The sequence below is a fragment of the Pristis pectinata genome, chromosome 7 (genome assembly GCF_009764475.1).
Source record: "Pristis pectinata isolate sPriPec2 chromosome 7, sPriPec2.1.pri, whole genome shotgun sequence".
NCBI classification, from domain to species: Eukaryota; Metazoa; Chordata; class Chondrichthyes; order Rhinopristiformes; family Pristidae; genus Pristis; species Pristis pectinata.
The window spans coordinates 52,367,095-52,381,507 of NC_067411.1; the positions used below are offsets into that span (position 1 = coordinate 52,367,095).

Here is a 14,413-nt window from a genome sequence, read left to right on the forward strand (position 1 = left end):
TAAATCCTAGGGCATGAGAGATTCCATGGCTCTATCGCTGGAGTCTTTGGGCACCAGAGTAATATTTAGTTTTGAAAAAGTGAGTAAATTTTTTTTAAGCTGCTGGTTTTATTTAAGACAATTATTAACTACAAAATATTGTTCAAGTCTGCATAGCTGGATGTTCATGATCTTTGACTAAGAATAGTAGCCATGAATCGATCATGAATCTAGATCGATTACCTCACATGAAGTTAAGGTCCTAAATTGGGGAGGGCCAATTTCAATAGCACAAGAGTGGACTTCAGCAAAAGTCGATTTTTTTATCCAAAATAAACTTTATTCATAATAGAACAATAATAAAACAGTGCAAACCTTTACATTCATGTACAGATCAATTATTAGTGTTACTTTTTACACGAACCACAGCACCCATGCCGCAAAAGTCAATTGGAAGCATATGCATGCAGGTAAACCACCTGGCAAGTGAGAATCTTTTAAAAGACTGTTAGCAAGGGTTTAGGGCCACCATATTACAGCAAGGATGAAAGGCAAAGATGGTGAGATTAGGGAACCTTGGATGACAAAGGTTATTGAAAGTTTGATAAGAAAAAAGGAAGCATATGACCAGTCAAGTGAGTCCCTTAAAGAACATAGAGGATGTAAGAGAGTATTTAAATTAGGAGGGCAAAAACAGGCCATGAAATATCATTGGCAAGATTAAGGAGAATCTCGAGTCGCAAGAGGAGAGGTTGGGAAAATCCCTTGGGTCCAAAGTGATAATCTATGTGTGGAGCCAGAGAATGCAAGATCCTAAATGAATACCTCATCTGTATTCACCAAGGAGAACGACATGGAGAATAATGAGTTCAAGGAGGGATACGTTAATTGTCTGGAGTACGTCAGTATTAAAAAGGTGGAGATGTTGGATATCTTGGAATGCATAAGGATGAATAAATACCAAGGGCCAGATGCAATCTATCCCAGAATGCTATGGGAAACAAGGGAGGAAACTGCGGGGGCCCCAACAGAGACTTTTGCATTCTCATTAGCCACAGGTGAGGTGCTAGAAGACTGGAGGATAACTAATCTTGTTCCTTTATTTAGTGTCAGCAGGGATAAAACAGATTACTTCAGGCCAGTGAAGGGAAATAATTAGAGAAGATTCTAAGGGATAGGATTTATGTACATTTGGAAAGGTGGACACTGATTGGGGATAGTCAACATGGCTTTATATAGGGCAAATCCTGACTCACTAATTTGATTACTTTTGAGGAGATAACAAAGGAGTAGAGGGATACAGGTCTAATGTGGACAAACGTGATTGGCATAGATAAGGATAACTGGACCATAAAGGCTTGTTTCTGTGCAATACATTTCTATGATTCTATCAGATCAATGAAGGCAGGACAGTAATTTGTCAATACGGACTTTAGTATGGCATTTGACAAGGTTCCACATAGAAGGTTGGTTCAGAAGGTTAAGGCACATGGGATCCAAGGCGAGCAGGCTAAATGGATCCAAAATTGTTTTGGTGATAGGAGGCAGAGGATAGTGGTGGAACAGGGTCAGTATGGATTCAGTGGGCTGAAAGGCTCCATTTCTGTGCTGTATGATTCTATGATCTAGGCACCAAATTCAGACATGGTAAAGTCACTCCAAGCACAGCAACCTCCTCACAGATGTCTGTGGCTGGTGTGTAAGTTGGAGAGCCATCTCATAGACTAGTCAAGCAACAGCCTGACAGTTTTTCCTCAGATTCATATCTTAATAATAGGTCAGACTCTTCTTTCACAATCCATGGATGTCTTGTCCCATTGACACAGCAGGCACACCAGAAGGGGGAGGCACAGTGATATACAGGTGGGAAGGAGTTATTGCATTGTCAACATCAAATCCAGTCTCAGCAAAGGAGATTGTCTCAGGATACAGTAGGGCATAGGTAAGCTGGAAAATTGAGCAGAACAGTGGCAAATGGACTTTAATTCAGACAAGTTTGGTAATGCACTTAGAAGTCAAATTTGGGTAGGACATATGAGTAAATGACAGGGGTCTTGGGAGCATTGATGTACAGAGAGACCTTGGGGTGCAAGTCCGTAGTTCCCTGAAAGAGGTGACACAGGTGGATAGTGTAGTGAAAAAGGCATTGGGTATGATTGCCTTTATAGGCCAAGGCATAAGTACAAGAGTTGGGACATCACATTGCAGCTGTATAAAATGCTGGGTACACCGCACTTGGAGTATTGTGTATGGTTCTGGTTGGCACATAACAGAATGGATGTGGTAGCAGAAGAGATTCACCAGGACGTCGCCTGGAATGGAAGGCTATAGTTATAAGGAGAGATTGGATAGGCTGGATTTATTATCACAGGGAACGTAAAAGCTGACCTTGTAGAGATTTGTAAAGTTATGAGGGACATGGATAGTCAGAAACTTTTTCCCAGGGCTGGGAGTCAAAGACTAGATGGCACAGGTTTAAGATGAGAGAGGAGAAATTTAAAGAACATTTGCAGGGCAAGTTTATCCACACAGAGGGAGGTGAATATCTTGAACAAGGTGCCTGAGGAGGTGGTGGAGGCAGATACAATTACATGTTTAAAATGCATTTGGACAGGTACTTGGATAGGGATGGTGTAAAAGAATATGGACCTAATGCAGGCAAGTAGGATTAGCATAGATAAGCATCATGGTCAGGAAGGACAAGGTGGGCTGAAACAGGCTGCTTCTGTATACAATTTTATGAAGTCAAACATGCACAAGGAAACCTCCCCCTAATAACCATCTATGTCCTCCCTCAGCTGATGATTCAGTGTTTCACCATAGAACAATACAGGCCCTTTGGCCCACCATGTTGTGTCACCCTTCAAACCACACCTTAGACTATCTAACCCCTTCCACATATCCCTCTATCTTAAATTCCTCCATATGCTTATCTAACAATCTCTTGAACTTGACCAACGTATCAGCCTCCACCACCACCCCAGGCAGCACATTCCATGCACCAACCACTCTCTGGATGAAAAAACTCCCTCTGACATCTCCCTTGAACTTCCCAACCATTACTTTAAAGCCATGTCCTTGTTTTGAGCATTGGTGCCCTGGGAAAGAGGCACCAATGCTCAAAATGCCCACTCTATCTGTTTCTCTTAACATCCTGTATACCTCTATCATGTCTCCCCTCATCCTCCTCTCCAATGAGTAAAGCCCAAGGTCCTTTAGTGTCTCCTCATAATCCATACTCTCTAATCCAGGCAGCACCCTGGTAAATCTCCTCTGCACCCTTTCCAACACCTCCACATCCTTCCTATAATGAAGCGACCAGAACTGGACACAGTACTCTAAGTGTGGTCTAACCAGAGTTTTGTAAAGCTGCATCATTACTTCGCGGCTCTTCAACTGGATCCCATGACTTATGAAAGCTAACATCCCATAAGCTTTCTTAACTACCTGTCACAATGTTGAGTAGAGAGCAAGCTCACAGAGAACCCAAATGCGGCACACTGGTACAAGACTGGAGTCAGGATGCATCCTCAGAACCAAACACAGACAGCAAGTGGAAGGAATCTTGCCTCGGGGATCTGAGGTGGAGTCCCAACACAAAAACTGGATATCCTAAGAGGAACAGTGAAACCAGGACTGCTCTAGAGTTGACAACTCTAAGCAGCCAGGAGACAAAGTATACCCAAAGGTTGACCAACATCCTGGCAACTAGTGCTAGAGAACCCCGGGTACTTATGCTAGGCCCCTGATGGAGCTCAGGTGTGTGTCATTATGCAATTAGTCATGCAGGGAATCCATGTGCTGCCCAATAAGGCATCATCAATTGAGCCAAATCGAGGCCAGTACTCGGAACCATGACACCACCCTATCTACCTGTGAAGCAACTTTCAGTGACTTGTGGATATGACCCCCAGATCCCTCTGCTCCTCTACATTGCCCAGAATCCTACCATTTACCTTGTACTCCGCTTTGGAGTTTGTCCTTCCAAAGTGTACCACCTCACACTTCTCCAGATTGAATTCCATCTGCCACTTGTCAGCCCAGCTCTGCATCCTATCAATATCCCTCTGTAAGCTTCGACATTGCTCCACATTATCCACAACACCACCGATCTTTGTGTCATCTGCAAACTTGCTAACCAACCCTTCCACCCCCTCATCTAAGTTATTAATAAATATCACAAAAAGTAGAGGTCCCAGAACCGATCCCTGTGGGACACCACTAGTCACAGCACTCTAATCCGAATGCACTCCCTCCACCACAACCCTCTGCTTTCTACAGGCAAGCCAATTCTGAATCCACACTGCCAAGCCTCCCTGGATCCCTTGGCCTCTGACCTTCTGAAGAAGCCTACCATGCAGAAACGCCTTACTAAAATCCATGTAGACCACATCCACTGCACTACCCTCATCAATCTTCCTGGTCACCTCCTCAAAGAACCCTATCAGGCTTGTGAGGCAAGATCTTCCCTTCACAAATCCATGCTGGCTGTCCCTAATCAGTCCATGATTCTCTAAATGCTCATAGATCCTATCTCTTAGAACCCTTTCTAACAGCTTACCCACCACAGACGTAAGGCTCACTGGTCTGTAATTCCCTGGACTATCCCTACTACCTTCTTTGAATAAGGGGACAACATTCACCACCCTCCAATCCTCCAGTAGCATCCCCATGGACAACAAGGACTCAAAGATCCTAACCAACGGTTCAGCAATCTCCTCCCTCACCTCACGAAGCAGCCTGGGGAATATTCTGTCAGGCCCCGGGGGTTTATCTGTCCTAATAGTTTCTAACAACTCCAACATATCCTCTCTCTTGATATCTACATACTCTAGAACATTACCCTTACCAACACTGTCCTCAGCATCATCAAGACCCCTCTCCTTGGTGAATACTGAAGAGAAGTGTTCATTGAGAACCTCACCCACTTCCACAGATTCCAGGCACATCCTCCCACCTTTGTCTTTAATCGGACCTACCTTTACTCTAGCCATCCTTCTGCTCTTCACGTACGAGAAAAAAGCCCTGGGATTCTCCTTAACCCTACTTGCCAAAGCCTTTTCATGTCCCCTTCTTGCTCTCCTCAGCCCTTTCTTAAGTTCCTTCCTTGTTACTCTATATTCCTCAGGAGCCCTGTCTGATCCTTGCTGCTTACACCTTATGTATGCTGCCTTCTTCTTCCTAACTAGTTGTTCCACCTCTCTCGTCACCCACGGTTCCTTCACCCTGCCATTCCTTCTCTGCCTCACCAGGACAAATTTATCCTTAACATCCTGCAAAAGATCCCTGAACATCGACCACATCTCCATAGTACATTTCCCTTCAAAAATGTCATCCCAATTTACACTCCCAGGTTCTCGCCTTATAGCCTCATAATTCGCCTTTCCCCAACTAAATATCTTCCCGTCCTCTTTGCTCCATGACAATTCTAAAGGTTCATTACCTAAAACTAGATCTAATATGGCATGTTAAGCAGCACTTGCAAGTAGCAATCAAAAAAGCAGGGATGCAGAATGTGCTCTGTGTGAGAAACATTAACGTCCATTATCAAGAGTTGCTTGGTAGCAACTAATTGAGCTGGCCAAGTCTCAAAGGACATAGCTGATAGATTGGGTCTGTGGCAGGAACTGTGTGCACCAAAAAGATTAAACCTACTTGATCTCATCCTTGACAATCTACCTGTGGCATGTGTCCATGAGAACACTGGTGGAAGTGACCACCACACAGTCCCAGCTTCACACCCTCCATAATGTTGTGCAGCACTACAAATGTGCTGAATGTTATATACTCAAAGTAGATGTGGTGGCTCCATACAGGGCATACATGAGGCAGTGTGGACCATCAGCAGGAGAAATGTACAAAACCACATACCCAACATATCCATCACTCCACCATTAAGAACCTCAGGAATCAACCTGGTTCAACAAGGAGTGCAGAAGGGCATGTGGGGAACAGCACCAGGTACACCTAAAAATGTGGTGCCAGCCTCATAAAGCTGCAACATAGGACTACATACATGCTGATCTGCATAAACAGCACAGAACAGACAGAGTGAAGCAATCCCATAAGCAATGGATCTGATCAATCCTCTGCATTACCACCACATCTAGTCATGAAGAGTGGAGGACAAATAAACAGCTAATGGAGGAGACTGCTCCTCAATATGGCAGTGCCCAGCATGAGTGCTTAAGTCAGGTTAAATCATTTGTAACTAGTCAACCAGAAGTGCCAAATAAATGATCCATTTTGGCTTCCTCTTGTGATCCCCACTGTCCCACAAACCTGCTTCAGCCATAAATAAAAACAGAAAATGCTAGGAACACTCAGCAGGTCAGGTAGCATCTGTGGAAAGGGGAAATTACCACCTGAGGTCCTCAACCCTTCATCAAATCTGTCTAACGCCAATTTGATTCATTCCACATTATATCAAGAAATGGCTGAGAGCACTGGATACAGTGAAGGCTATGGGACTGGACGATATCTCAACAGTAGTACTGACCTCTTGTGCTCAAGAACTAGCTGTGCCTTTACAGATACACCATTGGCATCTATCCTACAATGTGACAAATTGCTCAAGTACGTCTTGCTTACAGAAACAGACAAATGCAGCCCAGCTAATTACCACCCAATCAGTCTATTCGTAATTCATACCTCATCTAAATCTTGGTCCAAACATTAACCAAAGAGAGAATTCTAAAAATCATGCCACGGTGACTGCCATTAACATCAAGGGAGCATTTGACAGAGTGTGGCATCAAGGAATCCAGATAAAACTGAAGTTAATGGGCATCAAGGGGAAAATACACCGATGATTGGTCATATCTCACACAAAGGAAGATGGTTGTTGGAGGTCATTCGAGTCCAAGGATATCACTGCAAGAGTCCCTATGGGCATTGTGCTTGGACGCTTCAATGACTTTCCTTCCATCACATGTGGACATTTGCTGATGAATGCACAATGTTTAATTTCCTACACAGCTCCTCAGCAAATGAAGCCATCCATGCCTGCATACAGCAAGGCCTGGACAACATTCAGGCATGTATTGGTAAACAGGAAATAATGTGCATGCCACAAAAGTGACAGACAATGGCCACTTCCATCAAGACCGACCACCTCCATTGACATCCAATGGTATTACCATCACAGATTTTCCACCATCAACATCCTGTGTATCATTATGACCAGAAACTCAATACAAGAGCAGGGCAGAGACTAGGTATCCGGTGGTGAGTGACACACTTCCTAACATTCCAAGGCCTTCCTAATATCTACAAGGCACAAATCAGGAGTAAGATGAAATACTCTCCTTATGCCTGATGAGTGTAGCTCCAAAAAAACATTTAAGAAGCTTGACGTCATCCAGAAAACAACCCATTGCCATTACTAACCATTCATTCCCTCAAGGGCTATTAAAGCACACTGCAAAAAATAAATTAAAAAGCAGCATCATCTACCCAACTGATATTACCAAAATGAGAAAATGTACTCGCACTACGAAGGTGAAGATAATTCAACTGAGAGGAACAGAAGCTTTTGGAGCAGAAATTTGAGAGCATTACCACTCTGATGAAATATGAGAACCACTTAATGGAAAGGGAAAAGGAAAATACAAGGGGTGGACAGGTAGGGGTGAAGGAAAGCCTTGGGATCGCTGACAAATAAATATCAAATAGAAACATAGAAAACCTACAGCACAATTCAGGCCCTTCGGCCTACAAGGCTGTGCCGAACATGTCCCTACCTTAGAGACCTATAGCTCTCTATTTTTCTCAGCTCCATGTACCTATCCAAAAGTCTCCTAAAAGACCCTATCATATCCGCCTCCACCACCGAAGCCGGTAGCCCATTGCACGCACTCACCACTCTCTAAGTAAAAAATTTACCCCTGACATCTCCTCTATACCTACTCCCCAGCACCTTAAACCTAGGTCCTCTTGTACCAATGATACCAATGGTACCAATGAACACATTATGGCACCAATGAACACAATGATGCAAACTAAATGAGCAGTGCTGAATTCATGAAGTGTACAAAAAAAATTATTTTCTTGATTAGTATGTTGAGAAACCAACAAGAGAACAGATCTTGAGAAAGGGTTAAGTGATGATCAGGTTTTCAGAGCACTTTAGAAAGCAGTGATCATCATATCACAGAATCTTATGTTTAAAAATTGAAAGTGATTTTGTTCAATCTGAAACCAGGGATCATCTGAATAAAACAAAGTAGAAAGGGATAAGGTAGAAGTTGGCAATGGGAGACTGGGAACTACATATAAAAAAGTACAACAATAAATCGACAATGGTTACCTTTAAAGAATTAATGCTTAGTTTACAGATAACTGAAACCCCTTTCAGCCAAAAAAAGAGGAAAAATGGCCCAGTATTGCTATTAAGTTAGAAGTTCATAATTCATCAAAAGACAATTATTTTTTTCAATCTGGACATGAGATGCTGTGAAAATAAAGCCAACTAATCAATTAGTATGGCAAAAAAATGTGGACAAAGTCACGCAGAATCAATTTAGCAAGCAGGACATAGAAGAATAACATAAATTATTTCGAACTAGGAAAAGGAATGTTAACAGTTATACAGGATTTATGGCATGGAAAAAGACCATTGGGCCTAAACAGTCCATTCAAACCTCATCTTTACTCATCTGAATCCGAGCAAGAGCCAATAAAAACTACCACAATGAATGGTTGAGCTGGATAGCGTGAAAGCAAAGATTAGCTTCAGATTAACCTTCTTGAAATAAGGCTGCCAATCGCCATGTCACAAAGTGTTAAGCAGGATAGAAGCTGGTCCTCTCAAATAAAAGGAAATTAGAAGGCTCAAAATTAATAACCCAACAAAACAAGAGTCATTGTGACTAATCTATCTGTGCAACATTTGGACCAGGTTTTTATTAAAAAGACAAATACTGCTCTACACACTCATCCTGAAAGCCAAACAACTTTAGCTGCAGACTAATAACAGCAGTTTACATTTTCCCCAATCATACAATCTCTATCAGTCAAGATACATACTTACTTATGCAGAAAATCTTCATGGCAACTGTCACCAATGTCATCGTCATTCAAAACAGTATCCTTAATCTGAATCAAATAAATATCCAAGTTAATATTAAGTCCTTTCACCATAACTTCAAAATAATAGCAACACAAATGTCATCACTCCAAAAATGCAGAACAGTCAACAGAAAGGAAAGTGGGAAGAGATAAAGGACAGTGTAAGTCATCCATGGGAATCAATATAAATTAATGAGAAGAATATCGTCCTGAAGGTTACAGAAAGGAAAAAATATGAAATATTGTGAAACAAAAAGCCTACAATTTATTAATATTGAAGTAGGATGGACAAATGGAAGCTTTTAAATGAGGAAATTAACTCTTTGCTCTCATTCATCAATTTAAAGGGGAACAAAGAGGAGACTCATGTTGTACAGGTGAAACAGAGGAACTGTGAAAACAGATAATCCGAGTACCCCTGCTCCCATGTCAATTGGATTGATATTTTATTATGGGCAGAAGTAACACTGCAACTGCTTGAGCTGTTATTTCAAGATAACGAATGTATAATGTAGATCAACAGGAATACAAATTATAAGGAAGAAAGTTAGCAAAAATGAATCCTTGTTAATAAGTTAATCATCCAAGCAGCAAAGAAAATACAGATAACCAAAGTATCAATCTTAATTATGGAGGAGGATAAAACAAAAGCAATCTATTTCTAGTTAATCGAAAGCAAAATGAGAAACAACAAAACTGCAAAATGTTTTTATGGAAAGGAATACAAGGTTAGGCTGTGTTCACAGGAGATTAAAGAGATACCAAACAATGCAATGGCAATTTTAAAATATTTTCACTGCAAAGTCATTGGTGTATTTCCTTACCATTAACTGGAGTGGTAGAATATGCATCAGAGCTTATTTGAAAGAAAATAGTGGTTAGTAATAAAATGCTGTGTTTGTAAGTTTATAGGAACAAATGAAATAAGTAACCTGACAATTATCTGTGATCTACTTTTATATTTAACAGCTGCAACTGAAACTCAATCTCATCAGAATAAAGCATACTTCAAGAATTTTGCAACAAGAGAAACTTAAAGGGGAACAAAGAAGAGACTCATGTGTAGAGCTTTGAGTTAATGTAGCACAGCTGGGTGCTTGCCCACAGAACAACTGGAGCCTCGAACCTACTGGTCAGGGTAAGAAGTGTCAGAGGGAAGGCAGTCACAACTGCTATTCTGGGTGAAATAAGGTCAACAGGCAAATTGTCACAGCTCTGGTTGAAAGAGTCATACAGCATGGAACAGGCCCTTCAGTCCTCCATGTCCATGCTGATCATCAAGCACTCATTTGTATTAATCGGACAATAACCCCATTTTATTCTTCCCACATTCCCATTAACTCACTCCAGATGTTGCCATTCACCTACGTACTAGGGGCAATTTACAATGGCCAATGAGCCTACAATGCTGCACATCTTTAGGATATGGGAGGAAACCGGAGTACGGGGAGGAAATCCATGTAGCCACAAGGAGAATCTGCAAACTCTACACAGACGACAGATCGAACCCAGGTCTCTGGAATTGTGACATCACCACTGTATCATCCTAGGGCAAATTGTTAATAGACCATTCTCAAATACATGAACAAAGGCATCAAAGACCAAAGATATCTCAAAAATTGTTTGACAAGAAGACACCACTTTCTTCAAACTTAATTTCCACCTCCAATAAATTACACTCTCAGTTTTGTTTTCATCCAGAGTAATTCCTGACGGCATGTCCCAGATCCTAACCTGCGGCTTTGAGAATCAGACAGCTTGCATTCTAGCTATAGCGATAGCACCCATGCGGAACTCAATAGATTATGGTTTAAATCAAAACACTTCAGCATGTTATTTAGGCAAAGATGCTACATGTGCACTTCTTCTGACATTAAACTGAAGACAAATTGTTGAAATTTAATCCCAAGGAAGTGAAATAGGGGTAGGACATGTATAGTAGTTGTTAGGGCACTAAGGAATGTTGATGAACAGAGAGACCTGAGGGGTCCAAATTCATAGTTTCCTGAAAGTGGTAACATAAGTCAATAGGGTGGTGAAAAAGGAATATAGCATGCTTGCCGTCATAGGTCAATACATGTTGTGACTTTATGTTGCAACTTTACAAAACACTGGTGAGGCCACACTTGGAGCATTAGAACATAGAACAGCACAGCACAGGAAAAGGCTCTTCAGCACACTATGATGTGCCGAATGAAATAAGCTAATGATGCCTAGTTAAACCAATCCCTTCTGTTGGCACATGGTCCACATTCCTCCATTCTCTGTATATTCATGTGCCTATCTAAGAGCATCTTAAAAGCCTCCACCATATCTGCCTCCATCACCACAACTGGTAGGGCATTTCAGGTACTGGAAAAGAATATTGGCTCTCTACCCTATCAACGTCTCTCATAATTTCAAAAGCTTATAGCAGATCTCTCCTCAGCCTCCACCATTCCAGAGAGAACAACCCAAGTTTGTCCTACCTCTCCTTATAGCACATGCCCTATAATCCAGGCAACTATGGACTTGGACCTCAAGATCCCTCCATACATCAATTATGCAAGATTCTGGTCACTGCACAACAGGAAGGATGCAATTGCTGAGATTGGAAGACTTCAGTTATGGATAAGTTGGGCTTGTTTTCCATGGAGTGAAGGAAGGTGAGGGGTGACCTGATTATGTACATTGGATTTTGAGAAGCACAGATAGAATCTTTTTGCCACAACAGGGGTATCAAAAACAAGAGGGCATAGGTTTAAGGTAAGAGGAATGAGTTTAAAGGGGGTTTGTGGGGAAAAACACAAGGTGGTTGATACCTGCATTGCACTGCCAGAGGAGATGGCATATTCATAGTTATTACACTTATGAGGTATTGAGACAGGCAGAGGATACAGTCCTAATGTGGCTAAATGGTTTTCATGTAAATCAGCAAAAAGATTGGCATGGACTGTTTCTATGCTCTATGACTTCACCAACTGCTACAAAGGTTTACATTTATGTCACTGCTGTGAGCAGATTTGTTGCAGCATTTCCCCACACTGCAACATTTCAAAAGTAGTACAGAGGCTGTGATGGATTTCGGAACTGCAGATTATGAAAGTCACTATTATAAATGAGAGCTCTTTTTATGAGGAAATGTACATTACATACATAGAACAGTACAGGACAGGAACAAGCCTTTCAGCCAACCATAACTATACTGACCATGATGCTAATCTAACTAATTTCATCTTCCTCCACATGGTCTGAATCCCTCTATTCCCTTCCTGTTCAGGCCTCTTAAATGGTGATATTGTGTCTGCTTCTACCATCTCTCCTAGCAATGGGTTCCAGGCACCCAACACTGTTAAAAATAAACTTGCCTTGCACATCTCCTTTAAACTTTCCCCCTCTCACCTTAAACCTATGCCTTCTAATATTTGACATCGTTACCCTGGGGAAAAACTCTTAATACTGGCTGAAAAAAGTCAGTTCATACTGAAAATGAATGAAGCCTCTATTTTCAGTTTTAATATTGGTAAACTTTGGGCTTCTCATCTCAGGTTTATCTTGCATTTCACTGGCACTTGGTCCTTGGTCAAGCATTTCTTCTTTTTCCATCCTTCTGATTTTGCTGAGATTTAAATTCTAGCATCAGCTTAATTGTCCTTGCCATCCTTCCACCAATTTCTTTGTCCTTCTTCGCTCACTAATCAAAGTCAGAGAACTTCAGTTACTAATTGACTAGTTAACTCCAATACTGTACAATGCCATGACCAATCACAATAATGCATTGTAATAATTGCCAAAATATTATTTCTGACAATAGCACTGGAGACAAACAGTAAACAAAAAGCTGTAATCTTTATTTTTGAAGTTTATTTTAAAACTGAATTCCCCACTTGCAAATAACCTTTTCATCTTTTGGCTAATCACAGGCACAGGTTATAATTCTATTAACAATGCAAGCCCCAAACCCCAATTAACTATTTCCTTGAGATACCACCATGACATTTGGGATTTGTAAATAAATAGTCTCATCCACATGCATCAGTAATTTTTATTGATTTGGTGTTTCTTCAAGCTGACTTTTTCAATAATGTTTCACAACTCCAATGATGAAAGGTCATCAACCTGAAACACTGACCTTATTTTTCTCTCTCCATTGATGCTGTTCGGCTTGCTGAGTTTTTGTAGCATTCTTTGCTTTTATTGCACTGAGTTTTATCAGTTCAAATCTTTTACATTAAAAACATTAGTCAAATCTTTTCACACACCACTCACTTCACTCATCACCAAGGCTCCAAATATTTCCTGGATTCAGTTATCTCTGATAATTATGAACAATAACATGAGTTTAAACTCAATAGCAAACAAAGATAAATGGTTGTGGGAGGGGGCAAGTCAAGTAAAGAAACACAAACTTATTTTACTGTGCATTTTATCTGCTTTTTTCACCTATCTGTGAATAAGTATGTCATTTGTATGTAGGTTCTGAAGTAAAAAGTTCATTTGAAAGATCTGGGAATTGAGAACTGACAGAGTTGAGGCCTGGGACAGATCAGCCATTATACTGAATGGCAGGGCAGGCTTGAGGGACCTTGTGTACTACTCTATTTTCCTGTGACTCCAGATTAAGACATTAGCCTCTATATTATCAGAATTGTCAAAGGACAAAAGAGGCATAATTAATTGCATACAAATGGAACCAGAAAGTAGTTTGATAGCATATTTTAGCATTGATATATATCGCCAGACCTTAGCAATTGTCTGCAATGTGAATACCACATTTGGACAATTTCTCAAATCTAATTTCATTCCATGCACTTGATTTTGAAAAACTCACTTGAACTTCTTCTAGAACTCCATGCGTTTTCATAGATGAAAATAATTCCATGATGGGTGTGATTTCTGTAGTTAAAAAGGAAATAATGCTCTGACCCTATAAGAAAGAAGAGTACACATTGTTAACACTTGATATTCTAACATCCATTTCCATTAAGATGAGGGAATGAGAATATGAATGCAATATTTACTTGGTCAAAATTACAAACAATGGTCATCAAATGACGCCAACGATGTTGGATCATGAATAACCCTTTATGATTGTGCAGAGTTGATCTGTAAGTAGTCGTGTCATGTTCAGGATAATTTTTACATGGGCTGAGAAAAGTTGGAAGTATAGTTAATGCAGCAGCAAGCTGCAACTATTGGCATTCATGTCGCAGAGTTGATATTGGTAAAACAATCTGGCTTTGTTGTATTTGGTGCATCTTTAGTCTTGACCCTGATCAGATCTCAGCTATTTCCCAGGCCTCTGCTCTCACTCTCATTCAACTGCCCAGTGTTCCCCTGGTCCTCACTTTCCACAATGCCAGCTTCCGTATTTAGTGGATCATCC

The 14,413-nt window shown here is 41.0% G+C and overlaps 1 protein-coding gene across 2 annotated transcripts in view; it reads right to left on the bottom strand.

Annotated features, from left to right (window-relative positions):
• The window catches only part of c9orf72 (C9orf72-SMCR8 complex subunit), a 77,971-nt gene that overhangs the window by 32,060 nt on the left and 31,498 nt on the right, over positions 1-14,413 (bottom strand). For both annotated transcript variants that reach the window (XM_052020723.1, XM_052020724.1), the window contains exons 3-4: positions 13,859-13,954; positions 9,011-9,075 (exon numbers count right to left, since the gene is read on the bottom strand). In XM_052020723.1, the coding sequence (XP_051876683.1) occupies positions 9,011-9,075; positions 13,859-13,954 (161 nt within the window). The remainder of the gene's footprint in view (positions 1-9,010; positions 9,076-13,858; positions 13,955-14,413) is intronic.